This window comes from Physcomitrium patens, chromosome 11 (assembly GCF_059467195.1).
Source record: "Physcomitrium patens ecotype Gransden chromosome 11, ASM5946719v1, whole genome shotgun sequence".
In the NCBI taxonomy this organism is placed as follows: domain Eukaryota; kingdom Viridiplantae; phylum Streptophyta; class Bryopsida; order Funariales; family Funariaceae; genus Physcomitrium; species Physcomitrium patens.
Genome location: NC_143420.1, coordinates 1,636,673 through 1,663,083, shown reverse-complemented (window position 1 = coordinate 1,663,083; position 26,411 = coordinate 1,636,673). Strand labels below are relative to the sequence as shown.

Here is a 26,411-nt window from a genome sequence, read left to right as displayed (position 1 = left end):
ATGGCCATCTACCCCTAGTTACTTTTGACATTTTAGAAACTAAAAACTATGTAGAAACATAATCAATAAGTCAATTTCTGGAGTTATATACAACAATAGGAATGTCAACAATAGAAGCAAACAGTAAAAAATTAAGTTAGATATTTTAAAATAAGAAAATTCTCTACTTATAATTGGCAATAAAATATAAATACAAAAACACTAAAGAATTTCAAACCAATACTATTACACAGAAGTATTCAACAGAAACCATTCTTGTTATCCCAAAAAACTTCTTCTTTAACTTTCCTTTGTTATTCTTAGCTATACATGAATTAATTTCATTTTGGCAAGTGTGTACACCTTTGTGTTTCTAATAAATGTAACAATTGCTCTTGGTAATAAAATTTTTTAAATGTTTTTATTCATGATTCTTGTAAATAGATTGCATTATTAGTTTTCTATAAAAACCATTAAACAAAAGAGTAAAAATGGGCAAATAATTCTTGTCTTCATCTCAATATGGAGTTGGGAAATCCCATCAAATCCATACATAATGCATATACTAAAGATATAATGTAATATAGCAGAAGAGAGATTTCTCCCATACACCATACATGAAGTATGTTTTCAAGAGCCCAGTAAAGGATATCCCTACCTCAGCATTGCCCAAATTTTCTTCCAGCCAGAATTGTCAATAGTGAAACAGTTAAAATACACACTCAGAAAGCGTGTTGAAAAACAATTCCTACCACTTGTAACAATGCATCTATAGAAAAGCACAAGCCTGTGGCACACATGCATGAGGGCAAATGACGAACAGAGAATGGAAGCAAAACGTTCTGATGCAAAGGTGTAGTACAAAATAGTGAGTAATATTCACTGATTTCAAATGATGGTTTGAACGTTAGCAGGTGATGTGGTGACTGCAAATGTCTAAAATCATCTGTTTTCAGATACAGGTAACCACTGTGTATTCTGAGAGACAGGTGGCTCCTCTTCGGTCAACACTGAGAGCGGCAATCTCTTGTTTAGGTTGAATACCTCCATCTGAAATCATAATATATGAAAGTGGTCAAGGGCAGAATGTCGTAATAATAAACAGCAGAGAGGTATTCAGATGGTCCTGTGTGCGTATAAGCATACATTGATGGGCAAGTGCGATAATACTTGCACTCATTTAAACAGAGACACAGCCACTAATCGATCAGCTTTAAAGAGGAGATGCATGGCTTGATCAAAAGCATAAAAGAAAAAATAGAAGAAGGCTTCACCTGAAGCTGAGAGGATTTTGCCCTCTCCGTAGCAAGTGCCTCCCTGGTCGAGTCCAACTCCTACAAAAGGTCAGGTGTTTGGAATTTGAGTATTCTTCGTAAAATTAAATATCAGGAATTCACTCCCACAATCAGACCGTGGTTATGATTTTGATAAGGTTGTGTTTTTAGTTAAATTTTGCATCCAATTCCTGGATAAAGAATGACCGATTGAGAATTTTCTTCATATTAATATTATAATAAGAAATTTTGGAGGTTGTATCAAACCTATGTGCATGCATTGGGTCAAGGACCCGTCACCTTACCTACAAATATGGGCCCAATGCTACGTTACCCCTTTAGGGTACAGAGAGAAGGCAACTTTCAGTCAAACTTTGATCCATGAGCAAAGGTGCACCGCATTTGGTATAAACAGGCATCAAACAGTCCTATATTTAGAAATTTCACAACTGAATTATGGCTAGGAGTGAAATCGATCAATTACTATGACATAGAGCAATGAGTATTTACTGCTATTGGGGTCCTGTTAACCACTATGCGGATAATTTGACTATGCAACAAACACAGCGGGAATCGACAGTCCAGAGCTCAATGTATTCTACACATACCTTTTGAGTGTCCTCAAGCACGGCCTTGAGGAAGGCAAGGTCATGTTCCAGCCGCAGATTCTCCGAGTGAACCAGATTGCACAGATTGTTGGAATCTTCTTGTGCTCTCTCTGCACCAGCCACCGCCTCTTTGATTTCTGCCTGTTTCGTTAGTGCAACAGCAAGCTTCGATTCGGTTTGCTGCCGGGTCTGTAATGCGGAAGCCAACCTATTCTCTGCCTCCTCTTTACCTCGAAGAACAGTTGTAAGTTGCCCTTCTGCTTGCTCACCCCTGCGCACAGCAGCTGCCAGTTTAATTTCGAAACTCTGTCTGTACTTGTTGATCAAGTGGATCCGCTTCTCCATGGTCATGGCATCCTGGAGGTCTGCAAGGAGCTGACTGTCACTGCATTCCTCTTCTCCTTCCCAGCGCTGGCTTTGAGGCGCCGTGTAGAGGCTGTACTCACTCCTGTCGCTGGCATAAGATCTAGTTCGAATGCTCAGATCAGCATTCAACCATGAAGCCCTTCTTGAAGAATCTACGTACGCGGTGCTTTCATTCACCGATAAAAGGAGGGGAGAGTCGAATGATCCCTTCCTCCTAGATGAACTTCCATATCTCGTAATTCCTGAGCTTCGCGTAGGAATTGGGGCCAGCGTGTCTCTCATCTCCAGGTCTGGAGGTAGCGCATCAGGGACCTGCCAAAATGGACATTCTTAGTATCTGCCTACCATTGTCACGAAATAACCGTTCTAAGGTACCATGTTTCTTGACTACTTGGAAAGTGTGCCAAACATGCTGTTAGACATCACAAATTAGTGTGAAAAATTGCGCTACCAAGCGTCGAAATACAAACGAAAGTACCAGGAGCATCTCACTAACCTTGCAACTGTACAGTAAAGGCGATGGAATCTCATGCGACGGGGTTTCTCTCAGCACCCTTGATAAAATCTCTCCAGGGGGCTGAGGTGTGCCATCCTTTTTGATGCTGTAACGTCTCCGTGAAGACACAATATCAGCAGTATTAAGAGAACTTTCTGTTAAAGGAGAATTGCCTGGTGAAACACGTGAAACATATTGTTCTTCTGTAAGAGGAGTCGAACGGGTCTTTGCCACCCCTACACATGCACATGACAGTCCTGACCTAGCCATGCTTGGTGATTTGGCCGAGACACCACTATATGATGAAGGCTTCACATGATTCAAGGGCGATACATATAAGACTTGCACCTGCGTAGCAGACCACAAGAAGATGGACAAACTTAATCATAAAACCATATTGTCTAAAGTCAACTAATTTCCATAAAAATGGAATGAATATAAACTAATTCGATCCACATGTTTGCACTCACGTCTATATATCTGGTGGGTATGCTAACGTCTTCCATAATGTTTACGATGCATCTGAAAAAAACACCTATACATATTGCGCTAGGGCTGTCAGCGATTATGTCTTAGAAGACGATTCTCAGTAGGGAGAATAACAGGCACCTGGTTAGAAAGTTCAAACCCCTTTCCTCCAAAAGCTACAAGCATTGTCTTCTCCTTTCGTTGCACAAGCACCAAGCTCAGACCCTGAAATAAACCACATATTGGAGACTACACATATCAGGTCACGTTCGTCAGTTCGAAACAACAAATCCAACATAGGCGAATCAAATTTTTTGACAAGCGAGTGTACCGACCATGTTCCGGAGCTTGAAAGCGAAAACGGCAACCAGGACACTAACATGCTAAAGCACTTCCTGTAATAAGCTAACTATGAATCAGTACTTGACATAGTAAAATCCAATATGGATACCTGCAAAACCAATGCTGTACAACAAATGGAGAAAGATTAGAAACCCTTTTCACAACAGCGAATATTGTGTCACCTGATTAGTAACAGTTGAATTTGGAGCAGTTGCAGCAACCGTGGACCAAGTTAACTTGGTGACGTCGAGCATTAGTGTTTCTGTTGAGCCTGCAACATATTCATGCTAAACTTTCAAATAATAACAGACGTTATCCATGAAAAAATGAATGAAAGAACAGCTCCAAAAAAATGATTTGGAAATATTAAAATCATAATACCTATAAACTCACCGGAATCACGAGTCTCTCCACCTGCAATGTACCATTTATCGCCAACCAAAACACCGGCATGGCCAGACCTAGGGGAGGGAATAGTGCCCTTTGTTTTCAATTTAGACCACTCCATCTACGCAACAAATGAACCTTTCAGTATATTCACTTATTTTCACACGGCACAAAGCAAACTTCAGCATCCTTAAGTAACCATAAAAATAAGTCTTTCACTGTCCAAAGGACTCTTACAGTTTCAAAATCCAGAGCGCAAAGATCACCGAGAGGCTTAGATTTGGAAGTTCCACCAAATATTAACAGAAAGCGGTCATCATACATTGCAGCACAGTGCTTTGTGCGTGGTGAAGGACCAGTACCCCTGCACCATGGTCCATAGAATCCTTAGTATCTACTGGAGATGAAGGCATTTCTTCAGAAAAGACCTGAAACCTAGCGTTGTAAGCTCTAGAAATTTTATACCAAAAGAATAGGTTGTGATCAACAGGAAAATCCAATTGAAGAACCTCTCAGCATTAACAGAAAATAAACTTACAAAGTGTGCAAAGGCAGCCACATGAGAGACTTCAGGTCAAGGATGTGGAGGTCATTCAGTTTCTGGCCTTTCGGTGTTTCTCCCCCAAACATGATAAGTATGCTCCCTGCTCTCGTTACACTCTGACCACTTCTTGCTACCTGAAAACGTTGTACAAATCAACATAGATCATGGAGAATTCTAAGCGACGTAGACCTAAAGACAGAAGGACATTGAACCAGAAAGAATAGTATATCCTTAGTGATATACTACAGTCTTCTAATTGAACTGGAACTTTTTGTCATGAAATTTAATCGGTGATTGCGACTTTGCACTACAAAGATTTATAATTGTATGGAAGACACTTTTTGGGATTGGATATCTGGGCAACAGCGATAGATAACAATCTCTTCATTCTGATCAATACAGTAAAGACAAGTTAGAAATATACAAAAATATCTATGTATCATAGGATGAAGAGAAAATCTGGAGGGGGGTACCAAGCCACTTACCGGAATTTCTCCTTTTGTAGCGACTTTTGTCCAACACTCTGTCTCCACATCGAAAGACCAGACTGCATGCAAGAAATATCTATCAACATAAGAAAGTAAAAAATTCGCATTCACAACTTAGAAAGGCTCTGTTAAATTTCTAATCAGAGTCTAGAGATAACGAATTTATTGTGCTCAAATGTTACAAACACTATTTAATGAGAGTAGAATATTTCAAACGTCCTAAATGCTGATTTCTCAAGCGAAGATAAGCATTAGGACACAGGTTGCAATACAATACCTTCAACTCTGTCACTAGCCGGATTCAATTCTCCGCCAACCAAAAGAACAGTTTTTCCCCACGAAACCTGCATCCTCAGATACGTACTTTTTATGATCAACATTGGTACAGACTACGGCACACCGAATCTTCCTATCATAAATTCAAATAGAAAGTGGGAAAAGAGAAGCGTCTACCAGACTGTGACCCCTGCATCGGGGCACCCACCCTGGCGTTGCAGCTTTCACATTGCAAGCTTGACCCTCTGCAACTGTCCTCGCTCTACCCAATTCAGACCACGTCATTTTGCCGAGGTGAAACATCTGCAAACACAATCAACATTTTTCATATGGTAATAAATACAAAAAAAATCGATGAAGAATATAAAGTTCCTCCCAAACTCAAGGTGCTCTTCATATTTTACAACATAAGCACCTGCACATCGTTGCTCGAGCCCAATTCAGTTTGACCACCAACCACCACCATCCTGCGCCCCACAACAGCGGCTGCATGCTGCAAGAGCCATGGCCCCCGTATTAAGATTCAGCAATCTCCGGAACCAAACCTTCAAACACATCATACACAAACGCTTTGAATGGTAGAGAAAACGCCACACAAGAATGGAACCAACTACCAATTAGCAGCAAGTACGACAAGTATGGGAGAGTAGTGGTCAGAGAAAATGTTGATGCAAGAGAATTCCCAACGACTACAAGAAAGTATTGTGGAAGATGAAGTGGAACTTGGGCAGGAGCTTACGAACTGTCGTGGCACGGGTTTTTCTCCTCGAGGGTGCACATTGTTCCAACCATGTGAGTCGCCAACGTCATCGAATGTTATCTCGAAGCTTCCCACAACGTCTTCAAAGCTTTTCACTTGAGCTCTTGCATCTTGCGGCATACTGTAGTTGCTCAAGTATTCATCCTAAAGTATGGGCATAGGAATCACTAAGTTAATGCACAATTCAGAGTTAAAACTAAACCATTCCAAATCCTCAGCAGACCTGGTTCGCGATAGCATACCATCCAAGCTAAACATTAGTTATTCACAAGGCAGAAGAAGAGGAAAGGAAGAATGTAATAGAAACCAAGTGGTTTTCTCGAATCACCCTTTACTAGTAAGTGTGCTGATATACGTATGTTCTTTTCTAGAATGAAGAAGGTAAACCCCTTAACCACCCCGACGTTAAAGCGAAGGAGATAAAAATGCAGAGCGATGATTTCAACGACCGAGATGAACACGTCTGTAAGAATGTAAGTAGCTATAAAAGAACTGGACAAGAAATGCCAAGGTTTGTGAAAATAATGTGAATGCTTTAGTGAACTCAGCGTGGGAGTAAATGCACTCTTCAGTGCCTTCAGATCCTCGCACACGTCGACGTGTAGCGGTCGTTCTCTTTCGATTTTATTTCATGCAAACAATGATGAGGTATACTAGGAAGTTCGAGCTACAGGAATCAGCACACGTACCCTACTGGCCACTGGCTTCGCAAACGGACGCGAAGAGGCGAACCCATCGCACTTGGCGTCGTCAGCTCTTTCCTCTCCACGAACAAAGTCCGCGTGCAGGTGGTTTCTGATCGGGAGTCCATCTACGGGAGTCACTTTCTCTGACGTCGACTTCTTCCTCTTCGAAAAAATGTGCCTCTTCCGGTCGTTTTTCTTGTTAGCTACGCTATTCAGGTTAGTGTTTAGTTGAGCTTCCTCTCCATAGCTACCGTAACTGGCCATGTCGCCATTTGGCGGACTTTCACGAAAGCTTCTGATTTCTGGCGTAAGTTCAGCTCTACTCCCAAACACAGGTGACTCATCTACAACGACACCTCTCATCTCCTCAACATCGAAATCCATTATAATACTCCTGCTCGAGCTCCCATCGATTATCACTGGCTCCTCCCTCCCAACATATCCCCGCCTTTCCTCCCTCACTGACTCTTCCCCAATGCCATCGCCTTTCACTATTCTGCGTAACCCTGAGGTGGAACTCCCCCTGGAGAAACCTCGCGGAAAACCATCGCGATTGCTGTCCTCAACTTTGCGAGGCTCCCGCGCTCCCGTACTCCTCGCACTCACATTCCTACGACCATAGCGGCTCCCAAATACAGACGCCATTCTCTGAGGAAGGCCATTACCCTCCTTCACTGTGTCCACTGCCATTCCATGACCCTCTCCACCATTGATAGAACCCCCGCCTCCATTCTCCAAACTTTCCTGTCTAGAACCTGAACCATGTGCAGCGCTGCTTGCTTCCGCTATCGCCATGCCACATTCTCACCACAATCAATCAACACACTTCACATTTGCAATCATTTGAACTCTCATAGACGTAATTCTTAAGGTTGGCCTGTCACGAGAATCAACAACGACGTTATGAGATGCTACAGGGGAAGAGGATTCAGGAGACCAGGGAGCATGAATATTAAAAGGAGCGGGTAAAGCGGAGGCGTGTGTACGCTTCCTCAAGGCTCGCATTAGAGCCGACTTCCTCGGATCCGGAATGGAATAACACGGTCAATATTTCACTCTACCACTTCCCGGGTGTGCGTTGCAAGCATTGTGATACGGCGAAGGAATTGCCGCACCATCCATGGCCACACTAAAGTCAAAAGACGAAAGAGAAACCTTTAGGAAAAGTCGAGATGTACACTCAAAAGGCGTGGAAAAAGTCCAACATAACGGACAGCGCCTGCTCCGTGAATCATGAAACCTCGTTGGTGATAATGGCTCCTCCTCTGGACTTGTGGCCGGTTACGAAACCTCGCCAGAACGCCATGGCTATCCATTTTTTAGCTCTACTGTGCAAGCTACTACAACGGCTGACGAGGGTCGTGTCTTGTAATTTTGAAATCGACAATGTTGAGAAGTGGCCGATTCTCGAATCCCCTGCGAAACCGAGTGAATCATATTCTAACTACTTCGGCACTAGATTTGCACTGTACTATCAGGTGAGTTGTCAATTACCGGGACCCTGATCTTGACTCGGAATTTTGATAGAGTCTTTAAGCACGTCCGCGTCCGATTCTGTCAGCCTCTATGCAGGCTGTGTGTGAATTATAACACGTCAAGTTCATTATCGTGATCGAGGAGGAGTAGGCTTGTAAATGATTCCCCCAGCGTTGAGAGAAATTAGACTAGGAAATTTTACTCTTGCGCTCATGTTCGGTGTTCCTCATTAGTTAACAGCAATGATTGCGAGAAGACACAAGCGATCGAGCCCTAACTAGCGTGCTGATGAGCTTTGTGATCCGTTTTCTAAACCGCAGTGTCCATGGACTTCAGAACTTCGCTCCAAAATTAGACTGTGGATATCATACCTACGAGCTCTGAGATACGTCCACGAGCAGAGCGTTCAAGAGGGTACAAGGTGTGTGAAGAGTTTGCGCTGCCGAAACATTCTGCTTCTCTCATGACGTTTTTCACAATCATGTTCCTCTATCAGTTTCACTGAGCAGGGGGGGCTGCAATGTTGTCGACTTAAGCACATTGCGGCAAGTGACTGTTTTGGGAGATTACTGCACAGGAATGGTTTCACATGGCTCATCTTCAACTTGGATCCGCTCCGGAGTGGGCCGATGATTCTAGAATGCTTGCGCACAGGCTGGTATTTGGACACTTTCAAATACGGTAGTTGTTGTTGTCAAAGTTATGTATGTCTGCGGGGATTCTACTTAAAATTGAATGAATATATACATGGTAGACAAAGATAGACTGAGAGGCAGCAAGGCTTTGTCGTTTGAATGTGATAAATAGATGGAAGTATCGGCCGCAGAGATGAAGGATGAGCTAATTTTAGTTTCGCACAACAACAAATCCTGTGGCCTGAACTACTCACATAGCTCTCTTTTATTGCACAACAAAATCCTCACCCAGGTGCTCGTGGCGCTTATGATCGAAAACAGCTGCAAACGTCATATTTAGCTCGCCTGCTCTGAATAGGCATAGTAAATTCGTTGCCGCAATTCCTTGGGGGCAGGGTTTAAGAAACCGAACATTCTATTCGTGGTTAATCCTCTCCCGCATTAGAGAGCATTCATGTCGTGACAGCTATCCGTTCGGATCGTGTCAGCCTTAGAGGAACTTAGTCAACTGAATATGCGCTACTCTTGGTATCTTTTGCAACACAATTCTCGAATCCTTAAAAACCTTAAATCCCAAGCTTGCACAGACACCAACCAATCGATGACATCTCTCAGTCAATTAAAATATGTGTCGATGATTGTCGACCCTCACTGATTTTTGTTCATTCATGTGAAACACCCTAGACTGAATTGCTCAGCACGCTCTGGACTGAACGACTCCAGACTGAATTGAGTAATTTCTGCTTGTTGCTACCTAATATAACACTTCACTATCATTTTGATCAATCCCTTGAGATCAATATACATCAGCTTCCTTAGTCTCTGCTTCCAAAGTCTTTTCATAATCAGGACTCTTCTCATCGTAAGAGTCATCGTGCAGGATCATCCGCGGTTCTGATTTGTAGGAACTACGCACAAAACTTGTGGTAACCCAATCTGCCCACAGCACATTTCCAGGCCTCATGTCAGATACAGCCTCACAGTGTGCACAATTTGTCTACTTCCGACCAAGATGCGCATCGGGGTTATCAATTCCTCCAGCTTATCGAGTCTTGAAATAATTGCCACGGAGTGTATGAAGATGAGGGAATGGGATTTAACTAGACCTGTTACATCGTCCGGTTCAAGAGCATCCTGGAAAGTCTGAATGATCTCGCCTTGGACGTTAATTTCCCGTTCCTCAACACATTGCAAGAGTTCGAAAAAGTTAGCATACTGCATCACACGCTTGTATTGCTTTCAGGGTACATTCAATAAAAACTCGCACGACTTGGAAACAAATGTGTTCATTTGTTCACCTGCTCGTGACACTGGGTATAAAGTTTATGATATTGGGCAGCAAGCTTGTTGTGATTCGCAACATATTCCAGGTGAGTTGGGCCACCATGGTTGGAATAAGGTGGATCAGCAGCCTTTCCCACCAATTAAGGCAACCAATGTAAAAAAACAGTAGGAGTCTGAGCACATACAGGTACTGTCGTGTAAATCGCCACATCATTAATTAAGAGTCCCTTTCTATAAGGCATCAAAAATTAATAAAGAAAAGCCTCTCTGTTGCCAATTTCTCACTGTTCGCAACAAAAGAGGATGAAAGATGCCACATGCGACACACATTGGAAGCTTAACACAACCACAAGCAGACGATCCTGGAGAGCAATTGCAGAACAACCCACGTCCATAATTTTACAGTGAAAGTCAAGAATCGTCGCTAAAAAGTCAAAACGTGCCATGTGCCTAATTGCTTGATATTATTACATCCTCTTGACCAGTTTTTTAGGTTTTTTTCTAATAAATTAGAAATTACCTGTCTCATGCCTCCAAGCTCGATACTAAGAGCGTTAATGAGGAGGTCATCATTTTTGCTCTTACTCAGTAAGACAGCGACTGTGTTTTTTGCTTTGAAGATCTGTGACACAATTCAAGGTAGTTGGCCTTTGTCATTAGTCATACCAAGTCGAAAGCATGAACTAAAAAAGACGAATGATGAATAGCCCTGAATTGCTTTGAACCAATAAAATTTTAATTAATTAATTAATTAATAATAAATAAATAAATCGTACCTGTTTCTCTAGAACGCTCCGACGTGCATTCGATGCAATGAGCTTGTCACGTTGCTCTCCCCAAGCTTTGGTCAGCCGCTAGAGGATTGAAGACACCAATGGACAACGCAACAAATATTGCCCAAGAACAATTGAATTGGGAATGGAAACAAAACGACGATTCTTCACATGAAACCATGCATTAGATTAATTATTTCCTCGTCACCTTGTGCTATAAGAGCAAGCAAAACATCAAAAGTTGGGGACTTACGACGAAATCGTGGACTAGATTATCGTATTGAACCCTTCGATCATGGTCCACCTTTTCTATCTGATTCCGGTGGAGGATCTCCACCGTTCTCCTGTCATCGTGGTGTAGAGTTGTGTGGCGGACGGGCTTGGATGTGGGCATCATATCCTTACACAGGCTCTTCAGCTCCTCCACTTTGTGCTAACCACACCTCAGATTCAATGAAATCAGCCCCCTTTTGGTGTGAATGGTCAAGGAAGTGCAATTATCTGAAAAGATCACTTGAAGAATGTGAACTCTGAAACGAGGAAAATGGGAGATACCAGAAACAGGACACAGTGACATCGCTGCAGCACTTGCAATTTGCCAAATAATCAGGCATATTAGTGGTCTAACACGAGATTCAGACCTGTACAAATCCTGTTCCTAGCGATGCGAGGAATTTGATAGGCACAGAAAAACTGATGTTGCTGTTAGACCTTAAGGAGAGAGATCTGCTCGCTCCTGCCAACCCATCCACTGCCTTCCTCAAGCACCTGCCATCATAAACTCGACAAGAATTGCAATATACTTATGCTGAGCACATCTTCTTATAGCAAAGTAAACTCAACAGCGAAGTGACTAAGATCAATAATCGAGAGCCACACTATTCATGCTCACGTGGTTCAAACGTGATTCTATTATCGAACAAGCACGATATGATACATCTTCTCATTACTCATGCCTGAGAAGGGTCTCTTTGCAGCCATGTACCTTGTCGATTGGCATGTGATTGCCGACCTCTCTACGGAGTGCGAACATCAATTTGTGAATTTTGGTATCCATGGCTCCGATTTTCGACTGAGCCTCCATGAGTTTTGTGCTTGTCTGGGCAACATCAACAACCCCTTTCAAAATAACTTAAAAACCGACCTGAGACACTTGGAACCCAAAATTTTGCAAAAGCGATTTTCCAACAAGCACACAGAATCGTATACAATTGTCACCACACTGATCTGGGTTCGACATTAGCAAATGCTTAATAAAGAAAAAGCAGGACAAACTCTTGACTCCCTGAAGAAGATTTGTGAATGATCATTTATCATTTCAAACCGCAGTCAGCATTCTTAGCGAAGTTCAAATCATGCTTGACCTGTCTGGACTCCATCACCTATCATGAAGATTACCATGGTGAAAGAAGACTTGATCCAGCGTACAGTTCGACGATAGAGATTGAAAAGGATGAAATCGATCATTCACAAGAGATAAATCTCACTCGAATGAATGAACAGGAGGCATCAGGAGGCGACCCTTTGGTACTTGTCAACCCAATAGTAGACGCCCATTTTCACTAATTTGTCCTCCTGCACCTCAACTTGTTCACGCCTTCGCAGCTGCACATCAAATTAGAAACACCAATACCAACATTCAGATTCGGTTACGAACAGCCTTAGGTTTTCGTTGGGTGGCAATATTTGACAAGAAACTTCAGATTAAAATCATGTGAGGAAAATTAGTAGACAAAGCCATCTCACGCATGCGACACTGACCTCTTCTTGGATGAATGTCACTGTCTTTCGCATTGTCCTTGTTCGGGTTCTTTCGCGCTCCAATTGCACATTGAGCATCTTATTCTATACCACAATAGAAACAAACACAGTGAAAAAAATGTCAAGATGTGTGAGTTACACGCTCGCTGTTAGATGTTGGCTCATATTGCCAAGATCCAGGGTAGGCAACACGCATGGTAATTCAATGAGAGCAGGAGAAGAACGAAGAACCTTTTTGAACAACTCAATGAGTTTGGCATCCCGCAGGTCACCTTCACCAGACGTCATAGAGGACAAAATTTCCCTAAAAGCACACCCACATTTCGTATTTCAAACGTTGCAAAAAGTTTCGAATTCTGTCGTTCTGCGGTCGTTCAAAGAAAGTTGGATTGCAGTTCAACTTGTTGTGACTTTGATCAGAGATGCCAAAAATAGGGAAAGCGCAAGTTCGTTAATACCTGAGTGCGGCGATTTCCTCATTTCTTTTGTCGAGTTCCGCCACCTGTGATTCAGATCCACAGCATAACTATGAGGGTAACTTAGTAGGTTGCCAGATGGTCGCAGTTTAGAACATCCGTCCAAGGAGCTCAACGTACGACAAAAAGAACAAAAGCTCACTCGTGCCTCCTGTAGAAACCCAGAGAAATTTTAGAAAATCAAAACCGACAGAGAATCGAAAGAATGGATGGCCAACATCTTGAATTGGACTTCGATTTTCCAAATCAGTCGCCATAATCCTCAGGAATCACGACCCACCAGACCGCGGCGCAGTAACGTCGGTGTTCTGAAACTTGAATTAATTTACCTGCACTTACGAGCATCACCATTATAACCAATTAGGATACTGCAGCCCCAAATATGCATGATCATATTCTCGAAAATCCCACACAGTTTATGTTCATCACATTACACTGCAATTCATTTGAAACTATCTGTGATTCTCTGTAGTTTTCTGTAGTTTATTCTAAAATTCTGCCGAAAAACATTTCAGCGTCTTTTCTGTGAGTCGTGTCAGCATAAAAACCATTACTGGAAATATGTTTTGAAGCAATTTTTTGTCGAAGTTTTTACACTAATTCTCGTACAGGATACCTTGGAAGGAACTTTAATCGATGATACACAATTACAACAGCCGGGGAAAAGAACCCAAATAAAAAAAAATTAAAAATGCATAATCAATAAAATGAAATCAATGCTGGCATCAAACGATCTTAAATGCGAGAGAGGTCACCCACACACTCCTAATGTAAAAGTGAGAACATAGCAGAACATTATCCTAGTAAAATGAAAAATCTATTGAAAATTGCAGCAGAACAGACCCACTAATGCATCCCTCAAAATTTCAATATGTATGTTAAGTTCTGATAAGTCTGCATTTCTGGGAACTGCCGATAAAAACGGCCTCCGCTGCTGCCCAATGCGAAAAGTCTGAATATACTTTGTCCTGTGATTCCAGATTACTGTTCATGTCCACAGCGATAACGGCCATTATCCTTCAAGAGTCAATCTCCAATGAGTTACTGACATCAGCTTCTCCGACCATCTGTTGTATTATAAGGTTCCAAGCGTGTTTGGATCTGGAGTAATTTGCAGGAACTCCGAAGCAGGGAGCTGGAATAGTTTACAGGAACCCACAAGCTGGGAGCAACATTGTTTAGGCAAACAATCGTCGTCTCTGAGTCTCCACTGGAAACTAATTAGACAACCCTTCCCCTGAGACTGCATTCATTCTTCGGGAGTGAATCAACCCAATTTCTAGTCCTTGCTCTCCCACACACTCACCACTGCGCATATTCAAAGATTGCATAGGAAAACACCAGAAAGCAACATTGAAATACCACCCGAAAGCCCTCTTTCACACGCAATACGCTGGTGGCACAGAACTCGTCGAATTGCTTGGGAATTGAATGTCAAGGCAAAACTAAGGAGTCTGGATACATTCTTAGTCAGTAAAAGAGGCACACTATAAAACCTAAAACTATGACTCCTGTTCAAATCAAATTTAAGAAGCCTTGTGTTCTTCGAAATCAGATCAGATTTCCTTCATAATTGCTGATGATATGAGAGATTAGGAGAAGCTACAACGAAAAATGGAGCTATATTTTTCCGATGACATAAAGGAGCTTAAGTGCCCTCCAATTCTTTAACATAAGCCTTGAGGGTGAACACGAGATCCCTAGCCGGTGCTTGCAATGAGTCAACAAGGCCGGCTGCAGGAGCTTGGATTGTTCCCAACAACGTGGCGTACAGCTCGGCCCTGGTAGGCATGGATTCTATAGCCATGAATTAATCGGGAGTGTAAAACTTGCCTTCAAATACTACACCTGTGAAGTAGTTCTCCAGCTTCAGCTCCTTCTGCAAGTCACGATAGGGCTTCAAAGCACCAGGAATCTCCTCCGTATGTACAAAAAGCCATGAATTCATGCCCTTAAGGGCGGGTTTCAAAGCCTCCTCCCATTCAGTGCCCTCGATGGCCTTGCCTGTCAGCAAGCAATTCATCAATTCTTCACCACGTTAAGTCTGCACATTATACAATTCCCCGCTAAATGTGGAATCCCTACCTACGAAGTTGCAGCTCCTGAATGAGAAAACAAATACAATACCAATGAGCTTGTTCTTGGCCACCATAATAAGAGTGGTGTCCTGAGGCAATGCCTTCCGCAGCTGCTGCATCTGCTTGACTGTCAGACCGTTGACGGTCTTAATCCCCGCAACTAACATACATACCTGGAGTCTCCTCCTTTTTCTTCCTGCCCATGGCCATTTTCACCACTCTTACATTCTCCGAGGCCGCCTCAGTCGAAGACCAGCCCACTTCATTGCACCTCAACCCCCCCCTGATTGCCCCAAAACTCCACACAATACGATCGCCTGCTGGACTGCCATAGCTGCGAAACCTTCGGCGAAATCACAATAGCCCGATTGAATTGCGACTACGGAATTGCGTTTAAACGTTGGACACCTAGGCGATGGCGTAGCTCGAGGATGGGGGCGGGGAGAAGACTGCTGTCCCTTGAAAAACAACACCGCGGGCATGGTTGAAGCCGGGTATGAAGTCCGGTATGATTCAGGAGATACGTCCGGGTATGAATACAGGTATCAATATCGTGATGAGAATCATCAAGTAGGAGCATTGGTGCCACTAATGGTGAGTTAAGGTAGCAATAAAACAATAGTGGCATTTCAAGTAAACATTAGAGAATATTTAAGTGGTGTTGATATCATGTCCAACTATCTAGGTAGAAGGCACTTGTTGTGGAAACCAAGTTTTGCCCTTCTTTGTACTACGTTGCCTTATTGCTTCTCTTATCCTATGCCTTAGCCTTCCCCTAACCAAGACTTCCTTTGCTTATGCTCTAAGCCCTAAGTTTCAATCTTAGTAGGAGGGTGTATGTAGGTATACAAAATGTTTTTTAAAATTACCCAAAATCTATTCATGGATGAAGAAGAAAAATTATCATGGTGTTATTTCGGCATCTTTTCTAAACTAGTATTCTTAAAAGATCTTGCATCAATAATAATGAAAATTACAAAGATCAATGACTCAAAAATGTTTTAATATAAATTTCCAACAACAATATTATTTGGAGCCACAAATTCATAATTACAACTTTGCAAAGAAGAAAATAACTAGCAATAGTAAGGTGTAATGATTCTCGTAACAGTGACACATATTTCAAAAGTCATGACTTTCTCATGACTTAATAGAATGGAATAAATAATAGATTTGTTTATATTTACACTCCAAAAAATAATGATACAATACTTAATTATGTCAAATAGACTATGTTAAATTATACTTGTATTAGGAAGGCTCCAAACTGACCTAAAGAGTCTTTTGAAGAGAAAAATATATACATATCTCAGAAATCTCTTGGTATTCTGGAATGGAATTACTTTATAAGTTCTACACAAATCTTTAATTTGGAAGCTTTATTTTCTTTTCTCTTAACATTTGAATTATGTTTCTTGCAATATTACAATTACATCAACAACTTGTAATATATTTTTCGGAAATAAATTAACAAGATGATATTATAGTCGTTTTGATGATAAGAAAAAAGGATATAATAGAAAAAGAAATTCAACATAATGAAGGTATATTTAATCTACATGAAGATGGAAATAACATTTCAACTAACTGCATCTTCAAGATGCATCATATTATCAAGCTATATGTATAGGTAAATGTTAAATAGATCCAGGTTTTTACTTCTTTATTTCTTTTTTCTTTTTTTTCATGATAAATGGATCAATTCAATAAAAGCCTTGTCTGTCTGTCTATCTATCAGTTTGGTCCTTATTTCGGTCTTAATTATGTTGTCTGGTCGTGAACATACTATTATGGTTTACTTCCACTGCATATTCTATCAAATCTCAAATACGCACAAAGTTATGTACCTTTGTAAGTTTCGATTGAATTAGGAAATTGATCAATACACGAACCAAGTTGTTCTCAGTGTTTATTGCAATTTTTGCGATTTAGAATGTTTTATAATTAAACCTGTGAAACAAGAACATCATTACTGACACAAAGTGCTTTAACTTCGTTCCAAACCTCAATGGTTCCTTCTTAGAAGACTTCAATGCTTCACCTCACCAGGATCACAATCAACATGTGAGAAAACATACCGCAAACAGGTGAATGTCAGCAAGGTTAGATGAAATGGCACCAATGATCTAACATAACAACAAAAGCAATAATAATCTAACGTTGCAAACAAGATTCATATGAAAAAAACGCAAACTACGTGGAGCCCAAAAGGAACCGTTGCAAACTATAAACTAACTCGCTGCACACATGTGCCAAGTCAAAAAGTTTCTTCAAAACATACAGCATCGCAAAAGCCTAGACTTATAAAAACAGAACCATGAGAGTAATACTGACAGCGAGTAGTAGATATTGGGTAACTTCCCTAGATCGAAAAGTATATAATTCGATGTCATAATTTAAGTTAAATAACTTGGGAAACTCACATGCACCTGACTTGAAAAAAAGCTCTAGTTGGTGAATTCTCCTGTGTTTTCATTTGCATTCTTCTTTAATTAACAAAGTTTCTTTGAACCTCTCAAATCACAACAAAAGGGGCACCCCCAATGCTCAGAAATCTATATGTAGACCTCCTGACATGATGAGTTGATGAACCATAAGCACACAGTTTTCATTATTGGGTTCGTTTGAAACCATTCTAATATAATCTATGAGCTATCACTACTCGCCTTCAGCTTTCAATACAGGGTTGATAAGTGGCTTCCACTGTGCCAGCCATACAATTGCCCACCTGGACAGATCAGCCAAGCAACTGTAAGTTACAGATAGTGACTTTAAAAACCTGCATAATTTGTTCAGGAAACCTAATTTTCATACGAGATGAAAATGGTCAAACTGAATGGCATTTCAATTCATTCTTCATGTACCAAACAGTTCTCTTAACAATTTCCACATAACCTTCAACCGAAAAAAAAAAAAAAAAGAAAAAAAAAAAGGAGAAAAACAATATTCTAGCACTTCTAAAAAATCAACAAAGGAGTGAAAAAGAAAACGGCACTCCTGCGCCTGGCCAAGCAAATGCCACAACTAGTACACTCACCCGCATGATTAAGCAACACTTGAGCTTAATTCAAAATCAAATCACAAGGGAGGGTAGAGGAACATACATAAGCCAACAGCATATAACCGCAGTATTCACGAGCACTACGTTGAGCCTGTCACACATCAACAAACAGTCATTAGTGTTCTGAACACGGCCATTCTTACGCAGCCTAATATACTACCTCGATTGATTATCCCCGAAACACTTTGTAAAGTTAAGCTCAAGGGTCACAGTGGATCTCGATACGTTGAGAGTAATGATAAAATTCATGATATGCACAAGCGTCTCAGTACTACGCTTCAGAAATGACAACAGCCAGCTCCACATGGTGACATGCCAATTAAAGACAACCGTAAGCGGTGCATGATACAGGCAATGTACAAGGAGATCTACAGACGGTCAAAGTTTCAAAGCTGGCCACACGAGGTGAAAGACAATACAAAGTGATCTGCAACGGTCCATTCGACTTGCGAGCATAAAAAATCGTCAGGCTAAGTTCCGTGCTCACAATCTCTCCTCCCAAACCCTAAGAAGTTCAATGCCATCAAATTTGTCTGAAAATCAAAATTCGCCTATTCCGATTTCATTTGACTACAAGTTCCAAAAATCACTCCTCTAATCGCACAGATCTCATGCTCCTTAGCAAAACCAGCCCAACGTCAGAGAAAACTATCAAGACGAATTCAGTAGACTCACATGTTGGTGCTCGGGCCCTTGTTGTAGCAGACCTTGACGCACAACGATCCCACTAACCCCGACAGCAAGAAATACAACGAAATGAGGAAAAAACCCATGATGGAATCACCGATTCGAGCAGCTCTGGTTCGTAATCGCTTGGGTATGCGAGATGGCGCGCAAAATTGGAGAAGAGTCGGCGAGGGACAATCGCACGGGGCTTCGAGAAACAAGAGTGCAGGGAAGAGCTCGTTCCGGTGTGGGGACTCCGCAGTACTAATACGCTATTGCCCTATTGTAACCAGATCTTATGGTACCCTGCCTCCTGATTTATACCCGACATGCTCTAATTTTTTACCCGGTTACCTGAGTAAGTTAGCAATGCACAGTTGATACCTGTATGCCTCATCAATGTCCAATTCAAATCCGCTGTGACTTGCACAATTGAATAGCACTTGATCAGAAATTATGCTTTGATTTGTGATCTCGTCATTAAATTTTGAATGTTGTGGTTTTCCACTGAACAATATTACTGAATTTAAATTAATAGTATTATGGACAACTCTTAAATTTTTTATTTGAAAAATATGCATGATGTAATTAGAATATTTTTAAATTTATAATATTATATATATTTATTAGTTTATTTATATTTATATTTATTTATTGATCATAGCAATTATGTCTTATAAATACTTCTACATTAGATTTTGAGATTTTTGAAATATTATAAAAGATTAAGTATACATGGTAAATAGTCATTTAAAACCACATACATATACAATATGGAAAATGAAGTAAAATTACAATTGCTTCAATATATGCAATTTAAAATGAATATAACAATCCAATAGTTTAACATATAATAGGTCAAAACTAAACATTTTCTGTTAAATTGAGGATTGCATTACACAAGTATACTTACATAATATGTGTGTCTATATATATTATTCAAATTTAACACAAACAGACTCAAAATATACCACCATTAAAAAACATATATTGGAATAAATTACTTCTACTAGCATCACCCGTTGAGAAAAGAATGAACGAACACTCATACTCTAAAAATTCACAATCAATTATTTCTAACAAACCAATCAAATTCTCAAATTATCAATTATTGAGGTTTTAAACATGCTTTTCGCAAATGATTTCTACCGTCGGCTGCTTACAACCTTCGCAACAATTTCTAAATATAGTCCAAACAATTTAGACTTTATTCTGAGCAAATTGCAGATGTTTTGCTAATAATCCATGGATGTTAACTTTAAAATAAAAATAAGAACATCAGAATATACATACATCCTAATACACATGAACAAAACATTCAAACTGTTGCTCCAAACCCTTTCACAACCTCCAAGCTGTGACTACATCCACATGAGAGAAAGATTTTGTGCTGACACAATCCTTTCAATTTTAATAATCAAGCTTCAAAACATCATGTATTAATCAACTAAAAACTAAATGAATATTTTGTGCAACATTGAACTGACAAGATGTACTGTGCGACAGATACATTGATGAAGGCGCCCTCTCGCTATCGTGTTTGCTCCAGGTTGCTGAGGTATTCGATACCGACACGAAAGCATCCATTCCAGCTCCATGATTCCACTGGCATCGTGCAAATCACTCTCGTTTGTGTTCATTCAGTTTGACATAAATAATGCCCTGCGCTTATCATGTTCCAAATCATTCCCACACCACGGACTACTTCCCCCCTGCACCCCTACCCACACTTCCCGTCTCGCACACCACGGGACTTATATGCCAAAAGGGTGTCAATCAGACTCCATTACTTTTGCAAATGGTGCACAGCAAGGGCCCTACCCAATGTCGATTCCGCTCCACAAACCCCACTTCACACATTCACCTTCCATGATCGCCCACTTTCTCAACTATCCAAATGCCCTCCTTCCTCTCCAATTTACACAACCTCCTACCACTACCTCTAACAACGCTACGCTCTAGACGCGCTGCCTTCCGTCTCCAATCGCTCGCCGTTCGCTCCTTTCCCAGGGATGCCGCGCTTCTCTCAATACGCACAAAACAAGCCTTCACCGGTCCTCCCTGCCACGCCACTCGCTACCTTCCCGTGTTCCTGGCATCTGCACGTGCGGAAATCATGTTCACATAAACTCATCACTGGAACTCCTCAGCAACCAGCGACTTCTCGACCGTCAAAGCGTCACTCGCCACAAGTCAACCATCTTACCACGATCATATCTCGTCCGCCATGTGGATTTGCGATTCGTTCTGGCTGTCCAACGGCATGTACTGGGCCATGATGGCCCGAATCTCCGAGTCCATGTACGACTGCACATTCATACAACACACCATGTCATCGCCCGCACTCACCAAACAACAAGACAAAACAACTCGTCATCCTCGAAAACCACCCACTGTCCCAAGCATCTCGCCCTTACCCGAAGACGGTACTTGTACACGACGTAACCGCCAACTCCGAGCACAGCCAACCCAGCCAACACGATCAGCGTGACGAACCACCCCAGTTTCGATGGCTGGCTCTGCTTGCCTGCACGCACACCGAACAACAAACACTCCACTCAGCACCCTTTCCCACCCAGACTACTATCGCCGCACCACTGCCAACAGCACCCGCGTCAGCACATTCTGCTACTCGACCAAAATCAGCCACCGCGTTTCGCACCACCAGCCCCATTCCACCTTCCACTCCCCTCCACCACCACCATCCATGTCCCCGACAATCCATAACGACCACAATACTCCCTTTTCACATCTCTGCTACTCTCAACACACACTTACTGATGCATGTGTCATGCTCGCCGATGTACAGCAGATCGCCGCCACACTGACAGTCGTACCCGCCCCATGTGTTCGTGCACGAGCACTCCGAACACTGGCACTTGGTCTTCCTCGTACATTCGTTGATGTCTGCATCGCACACCAACACGAAACGTCACTCTTTACACCCACAACGACCTCTTTCCCTCACATCCGCTCCCCGCAACCTCCCTTCCCATACTCCTCATAAACCATCCCTCCACAAACATCTCTCAGCTTCAGTCACTGTAGTGCATGCGTGGGTGCGCGTCTCCTACGACTCCGCGCACGAGAACCATAAACCGTAACCAGAACACGGTCCCATACCTACGCAGCCGGTTGTGGTGTTCTTGCCGTCACCCTCAAAACCCTCCGGGCATTTGCACCCTGCGTGATCATCCTGCCGCCAACCACAGCCCCCGTCACTACACGAACCCAAACACACACACACGCACGATTACCGGACCCAACACCTCCGCAAACATACTCCGTGCACCCAACACGGACGCTTTGCCAATACCTCAGCTACAGTTTTACAACTCCCGCATTATTAACCCCCGCATTTGCACATACACCCACCCTCCTAATCTCCAAATCCTGTTACCACATCGTGACGTCGAGCTACATATACTGCCCTGCGAGGACGACTGCCCCATCGAACGAAAGAACCAAAAATCCTCGCGAAACCAGCCGAAACAGATACCTGGCAAGCTGATTTTGTGACCCCATTCCGACTCTCCTGCCAGCACTCTCCGTTACTGATCTTGCACCGACCAGGTCCCTTGGCTGCTTCACCCCACAACCATGTCACAACCCATCCACGCCATAAACACCACATGCACCCGTTCCGCTTCAACATACACACCCCTGGCCGACACAACATCATCTCCTGCCACACATCCTAACAGAAACTAACACCCCAAAACCGAAGTCATTCGCAACTCATTCAGCTACCACCCCACACAGCACATGCCTCTTACCTTCACAGTGCGTATAACCGTCACCCTCAAACTGCACGCCCTTTACCAACGGACACTGGCAAACCCGACCACGGAACGTGTCCTGCACAATCAACGCGTACATAGCCCGTCAGCACAACCCGCTCTCCCACTACCATTCTCCAACACTACACATCACATCCCTCCACATACCAACGGACCTACTCCCCTGCCCCGCTCAAACCTGCAAGCCCAAGCACCAAATGCGCCACGCTACGCCGTGCACCTGCCTACCGCATTACCTGGCATGCCGTTAGGTCGCCACTGCTCCAGCACCCACCGTTGTTCTCCAAGCACTCGTTTGTTTGCAATGTGTCGCTCAAACAAACTGGCGGGTCGGAGGCCTCTTCAAAACCGCTGCAGATAGCCTTCAACACCGCCGACTTGTCCAACTTACCTGCAGCACCACCATCCAACCACGCTCATTCACCGCACCACTACCTTTGTGTCCCATTTTCTGCCTTACTACCTCACGCAATGCCATCACCGTCACTCTCATCCACAAACATGGATCCACCTGTCCACTCCACTTCACCATAAACCCCCTACCGCCACTACGCGACCACCTGACACAGCACCCAGAGCCACAGCGCGACAGCTAAACGACACTCGAGTAGAACACCAACCTCGATATTGCCTGTTGTTGATTATCAGAGTTGGCAGGATGGTAACGTCACCCCGATCGCCCTGCCCAACCTGCCCGCCACACAACCCATCCAACACACACTCAACAACCCACCCAGGATCGCATCACATCCATAACGCGCATCATTACTCAAACTCTACATCACAGCCTCCGCTATACAACTCTCAATCAAACCGATCAAACCACAACCTGTGCATCTTGCTCGTGCTTCAGAATCGGATGATCTTGGTCTGCGTTCGGGTCGCCCATGCACTTCTGCACCGCACCCACGTCAATGGCTGCATCCCAAAAACCACAGGTAAGCGTCCACCAGATACACTCCTACCCACCCAAGCTGCAGCAGCAACAAACCCCATCCAACCTATTCAGCCCTAGAATGCGCCACCCCCACATTCCCCCATCGTGGCCGCAGCCCACGCCACCCACAAATAAGGGGTCCAGACACTTTACATAAAGACTTGATCACTTCTTCCGCGCACTCCGGACCATACTTCTTCTCCTTCATCGGACACCGGATCTGGAAGTCTGTCACAAAGTCCCACCACTTCCACGGCTTCCCGGTGTCGTTCGTCACCTTAAACACGCACAGCTGTCGCAGGTTCTCGATCACCACTTGCTTCCCATCGTACCCCACCGAAAAATCCTGCTCTGGATCCGGGGCACAGTACCGCCCGTTGTTGATGCATTGCGACTTGCACTGCTTGCTCTCGATAAAGGCCTGACCACATACCACCGCCCACAATGCTTAGCTCCCCGACCTTCTAACATACCACGATCGCAGTCCCCCCACACATTGCCGCCCCACCCCCTATGCACCACTGGCTTGCGATCGACCACCCCACCCACGTCACACTTCCCCCACTTCGCACCACAAACCTGGAAACGCGTCAGCCTTACCTGTGGGCAGTACCACGTGATGTAGTGAGGGGTGAACTGCGTGTAGCCGCCCTGCTCCAGCATCTGAGCGACTCCCTTGTAATTCCGCACGAACTCCACCTGCGCATCGCATTTCGGCCCGCACTCGTCGTTGCTGTTCGTCCAGAACTCGTACTCCACGCGCTTGTCCGGGTGTGGAAGCGACTCTCGCCAGTCGAGTTTGATCGACACCATCTCCTTGTCGCTCAGCGCCTTCTTCAAGCTGTCCCCTAGATCCTTCGTGATCAGAGCCGACGGGATCGTGATGTTCTGAATGAACTGCGATGCTGCGGGATCCTCCTCCGGAGAATCCATCGTTATCAGCTTCTCCTGCTTGTTGTCTGCCACCAGCACCGCCGCTGCTCCCGCCTGCTGCGCGTACCACACCTTCGTCGCGAAATAGCAATCTGCACCCATCCAAATCAATGACTCAACTATCATCCCGCATCTGCATCATTTCCTCGAAAACCCGCTATCTCAATCGCCACCATACGTAACGTGAACCACGCGCCCTTCACTCATTGTGTACCTCCACCACGCCGCATTCACATTCTCTGCAGCTCCGCGGCACCGGCTGGAATCTATTTGCGACGCCAACCCCAGATTATCTACAACCGAACTCGTCCAGAGTTTTTTCCGAGCTCTCAGCAACACTGTTTCCGAGGATCCCCTATTCGTCGCCGATCCACGCTGACCACTCAATCTACAGCCCCTGGCACTTCGTGCTCGCCTACACTAATGCGGCAGAGTGCACTTACGCTGTGCCTTCAACTGTAGGAGCACTCCACAAACGTCCTCAGCATCCCGTCAAAACCTCAAATTCCCCTCGGCTCTACAATTCAGGTCGTCCAATCTCAAGGGGTCGCCAAGAATCTAAAACAGATCGCACCCTCCTCGCCAAGTTCATTCAAATGCCCTAACAAAATCGGACAGCGCGTCATCCCACACACTCCGTACAACTGTCCATCTTGCGGATTTTCCCCGCTGGAAATATTTCCACACCGAGAGGCGGAATCCCCTAATCACCACCCAATCCACGCTCCTCTCACAGTGATTCAAATCTTCCACAGGCCCAAAAATAGTGAACCCTAGCTCATACTACGCACTCACTGGGCTTCGATTCCATCCCGACTTCACGCCCGGACACCACGAGTTTGTAAACCACATCGAACCAGTGCCATCCACTTCCGAAGCAGACACACCTAGAAGGTCTAGAAAGAAGTTCCTATCACGTTGCTCGATTCCTCTGGAGCAGATGATCATAAAGACCAAATTTGCAAATCTCACAAGAGCAAGAGTAAAGATAGTGACATTACCTCCGCGATCAACCAGCGCGAAGATGGGCCGCTGCCCGGGCGCGGACTTGAACTGAGCCGTTGAAAACGTCTCGCACGCCTTCGAATTCACGCTCGGGTACGACACGGTGCCGCTGAGAGTGCCGCCATATTGCGGCACTCCGAAGTTGCCGATAGCGCTCTGATGCTTCCCCTTCAAACTCTCCGGCGAAGTGACCATCAAAGCTGACTCCTCCACAACAAACGTACTCCACGCGGGCACGGCCAGCAGCAGCAACACCACCATGGCCACCGCTGGGCACCCGCACCGTCCCATGGTCCACATCTTGCCCCTCACCCGGCCTGCTCTATTCACACCCTTCAAATCAATCCTACACAATTCACGACACAACGTTCTCAAACCCTGCCAACGCCCAATTTCAAAACCCTTCCCATTCAGCAGCAGTAACCATCCAAAAAAAAAAAAAAAAAAAAAAAAAAAAAACCTTCGTACCAATACACCTCAACCTAATTCCCCACCGACCTAATGTCCTCCCACTAAAATCATCCAACAACTTCCTTAAACCCGCACCTGCTTCCTTTCCTCCTCAGATCTACTCTCACAATCACAACACCGCACCTTAATCTCATCAAAAACCTAAATCCCTGTCGATACTGTCCAGAAAAATCCAAACCTCCACTCTCCATATACTCAGTGTCGTTTACGCGAAATAAATTACCTCAAGCATTGAGAGGGATAAAAAAAATCGCCCTGATTCCGTCGGCGAGCATCAGATAGAAAGATAGAAAGATGAGCAGCAGCACCAGATGCGCGTGTCTGGCTGCAAGGGAGAGAGAGAGACACGGCCAAAGCTCTTCGCTCCCTTTCCTACCTTGC

The 26,411-nt window shown here is 43.8% G+C and overlaps 6 protein-coding genes across 9 annotated transcripts; 1 reads left to right on the top strand and 5 right to left on the bottom strand.

Moving 5' to 3' along the window:
* Nucleotides 1–797: 797 nt before the first annotated feature.
* LOC112288638 (uncharacterized) lies at nt 798–7,469 on the bottom strand. Its single transcript, XM_024533049.3, has 15 exons — nt 6,678–7,469; nt 5,968–6,132; nt 5,644–5,721; nt 5,406–5,531; nt 5,230–5,296; nt 4,950–5,011; nt 4,459–4,598; nt 4,158–4,284; nt 3,927–4,041; nt 3,716–3,804; nt 3,333–3,416; nt 2,724–3,071; nt 1,862–2,539; nt 1,254–1,313; nt 798–1,029 (listed from the first exon to the last, which is right to left on the bottom strand). Exons 1-15 carry the CDS (start codon nt 7,467–7,469, stop codon nt 922–924), a joined length of 3,039 nt encoding a protein of 1,012 aa, XP_024388817.1. The 3' UTR covers nt 798–921.
* A 240-nt stretch (nt 7,470–7,709) lies between these two features.
* On the top strand, nt 7,710–9,017 carry LOC112288640 (uncharacterized). Of its 2 annotated transcripts, none has more exons than XM_024533052.3 (2): nt 7,710–8,152; nt 8,471–9,017. In XM_024533052.3, exons 1-2 carry the CDS (start codon nt 7,847–7,849, stop codon nt 8,615–8,617), a joined length of 453 nt encoding a protein of 150 aa, XP_024388820.2. In that variant the 5' UTR covers nt 7,710–7,846; the 3' UTR covers nt 8,618–9,017. The 2 variants fall into 2 exon arrangements, with proteins under 2 accessions (XP_024388820.2, XP_073393346.1); XM_073537245.2 differs by having other exon boundaries at nt 7,818–8,152; nt 8,487–9,017.
* Nucleotides 9,018–9,382: 365 nt separating this feature from the next.
* Nucleotides 9,383–15,012, bottom strand: LOC112288639 (uncharacterized). Of its 2 annotated transcripts, none has more exons than XM_073537243.2 (14): nt 14,913–15,012; nt 13,298–13,408; nt 13,062–13,105; nt 12,835–12,907; nt 12,604–12,687; nt 12,364–12,447; nt 11,828–11,941; nt 11,554–11,610; nt 11,096–11,275; nt 10,846–10,923; nt 10,590–10,691; nt 10,084–10,197; nt 9,892–9,964; nt 9,383–9,721 (listed from the first exon to the last, which is right to left on the bottom strand). In XM_073537243.2, the coding sequence occupies exons 2-14, from the start codon at nt 13,334–13,336 to the stop codon at nt 9,582–9,584; spliced, it is 1,182 nt and encodes a 393-aa protein (XP_073393344.1). In that variant the 5' UTR covers nt 13,337–13,408; nt 14,913–15,012; the 3' UTR covers nt 9,383–9,581. The 2 variants fall into 2 exon arrangements, with proteins under 2 accessions (XP_073393344.1, XP_073393345.1); XM_073537244.2 differs by having other exon boundaries at nt 10,846–10,887.
* LOC112288641 (large ribosomal subunit protein uL10c) lies at nt 14,477–15,620 on the bottom strand. Of its 2 annotated transcripts, none has more exons than XM_024533055.3 (2): nt 15,331–15,620; nt 14,477–15,083 (listed from the first exon to the last, which is right to left on the bottom strand). In XM_024533055.3, exons 1-2 carry the CDS (start codon nt 15,365–15,367, stop codon nt 14,890–14,892), a joined length of 231 nt encoding a protein of 76 aa, XP_024388823.1. In that variant the 5' UTR covers nt 15,368–15,620; the 3' UTR covers nt 14,477–14,889. The 2 variants fall into 2 exon arrangements, with proteins under 2 accessions (XP_024388823.1, XP_024388822.1); XM_024533054.3 differs by having other exon boundaries at nt 15,207–15,578.
* Nucleotides 15,621–17,607: 1,987 nt separating this feature from the next.
* Nucleotides 17,608–19,111, bottom strand: LOC112288763 (V-type proton ATPase subunit e1). Its single transcript, XM_024533303.3, has 3 exons — nt 18,894–19,111; nt 18,262–18,309; nt 17,608–17,885 (listed from the first exon to the last, which is right to left on the bottom strand). The coding sequence occupies exons 1-3, from the start codon at nt 18,989–18,991 to the stop codon at nt 17,816–17,818; spliced, it is 216 nt and encodes a 71-aa protein (XP_024389071.1). The 5' UTR covers nt 18,992–19,111; the 3' UTR covers nt 17,608–17,815.
* Nucleotides 19,112–20,494: 1,383 nt separating this feature from the next.
* On the bottom strand, nt 20,495–26,411 carry LOC112288762 (vacuolar-sorting receptor 3). Its single transcript, XM_024533302.3, has 14 exons — nt 26,254–26,411; nt 25,556–25,905; nt 24,222–24,646; nt 23,775–24,042; nt 23,514–23,602; nt 23,305–23,374; nt 22,921–23,075; nt 22,661–22,742; nt 22,384–22,466; nt 22,008–22,080; nt 21,663–21,791; nt 21,302–21,411; nt 21,091–21,191; nt 20,495–20,983 (listed from the first exon to the last, which is right to left on the bottom strand). The coding sequence occupies exons 2-13, from the start codon at nt 25,857–25,859 to the stop codon at nt 21,096–21,098; spliced, it is 1,884 nt and encodes a 627-aa protein (XP_024389070.1). The 5' UTR covers nt 25,860–25,905; nt 26,254–26,411; the 3' UTR covers nt 20,495–20,983; nt 21,091–21,095.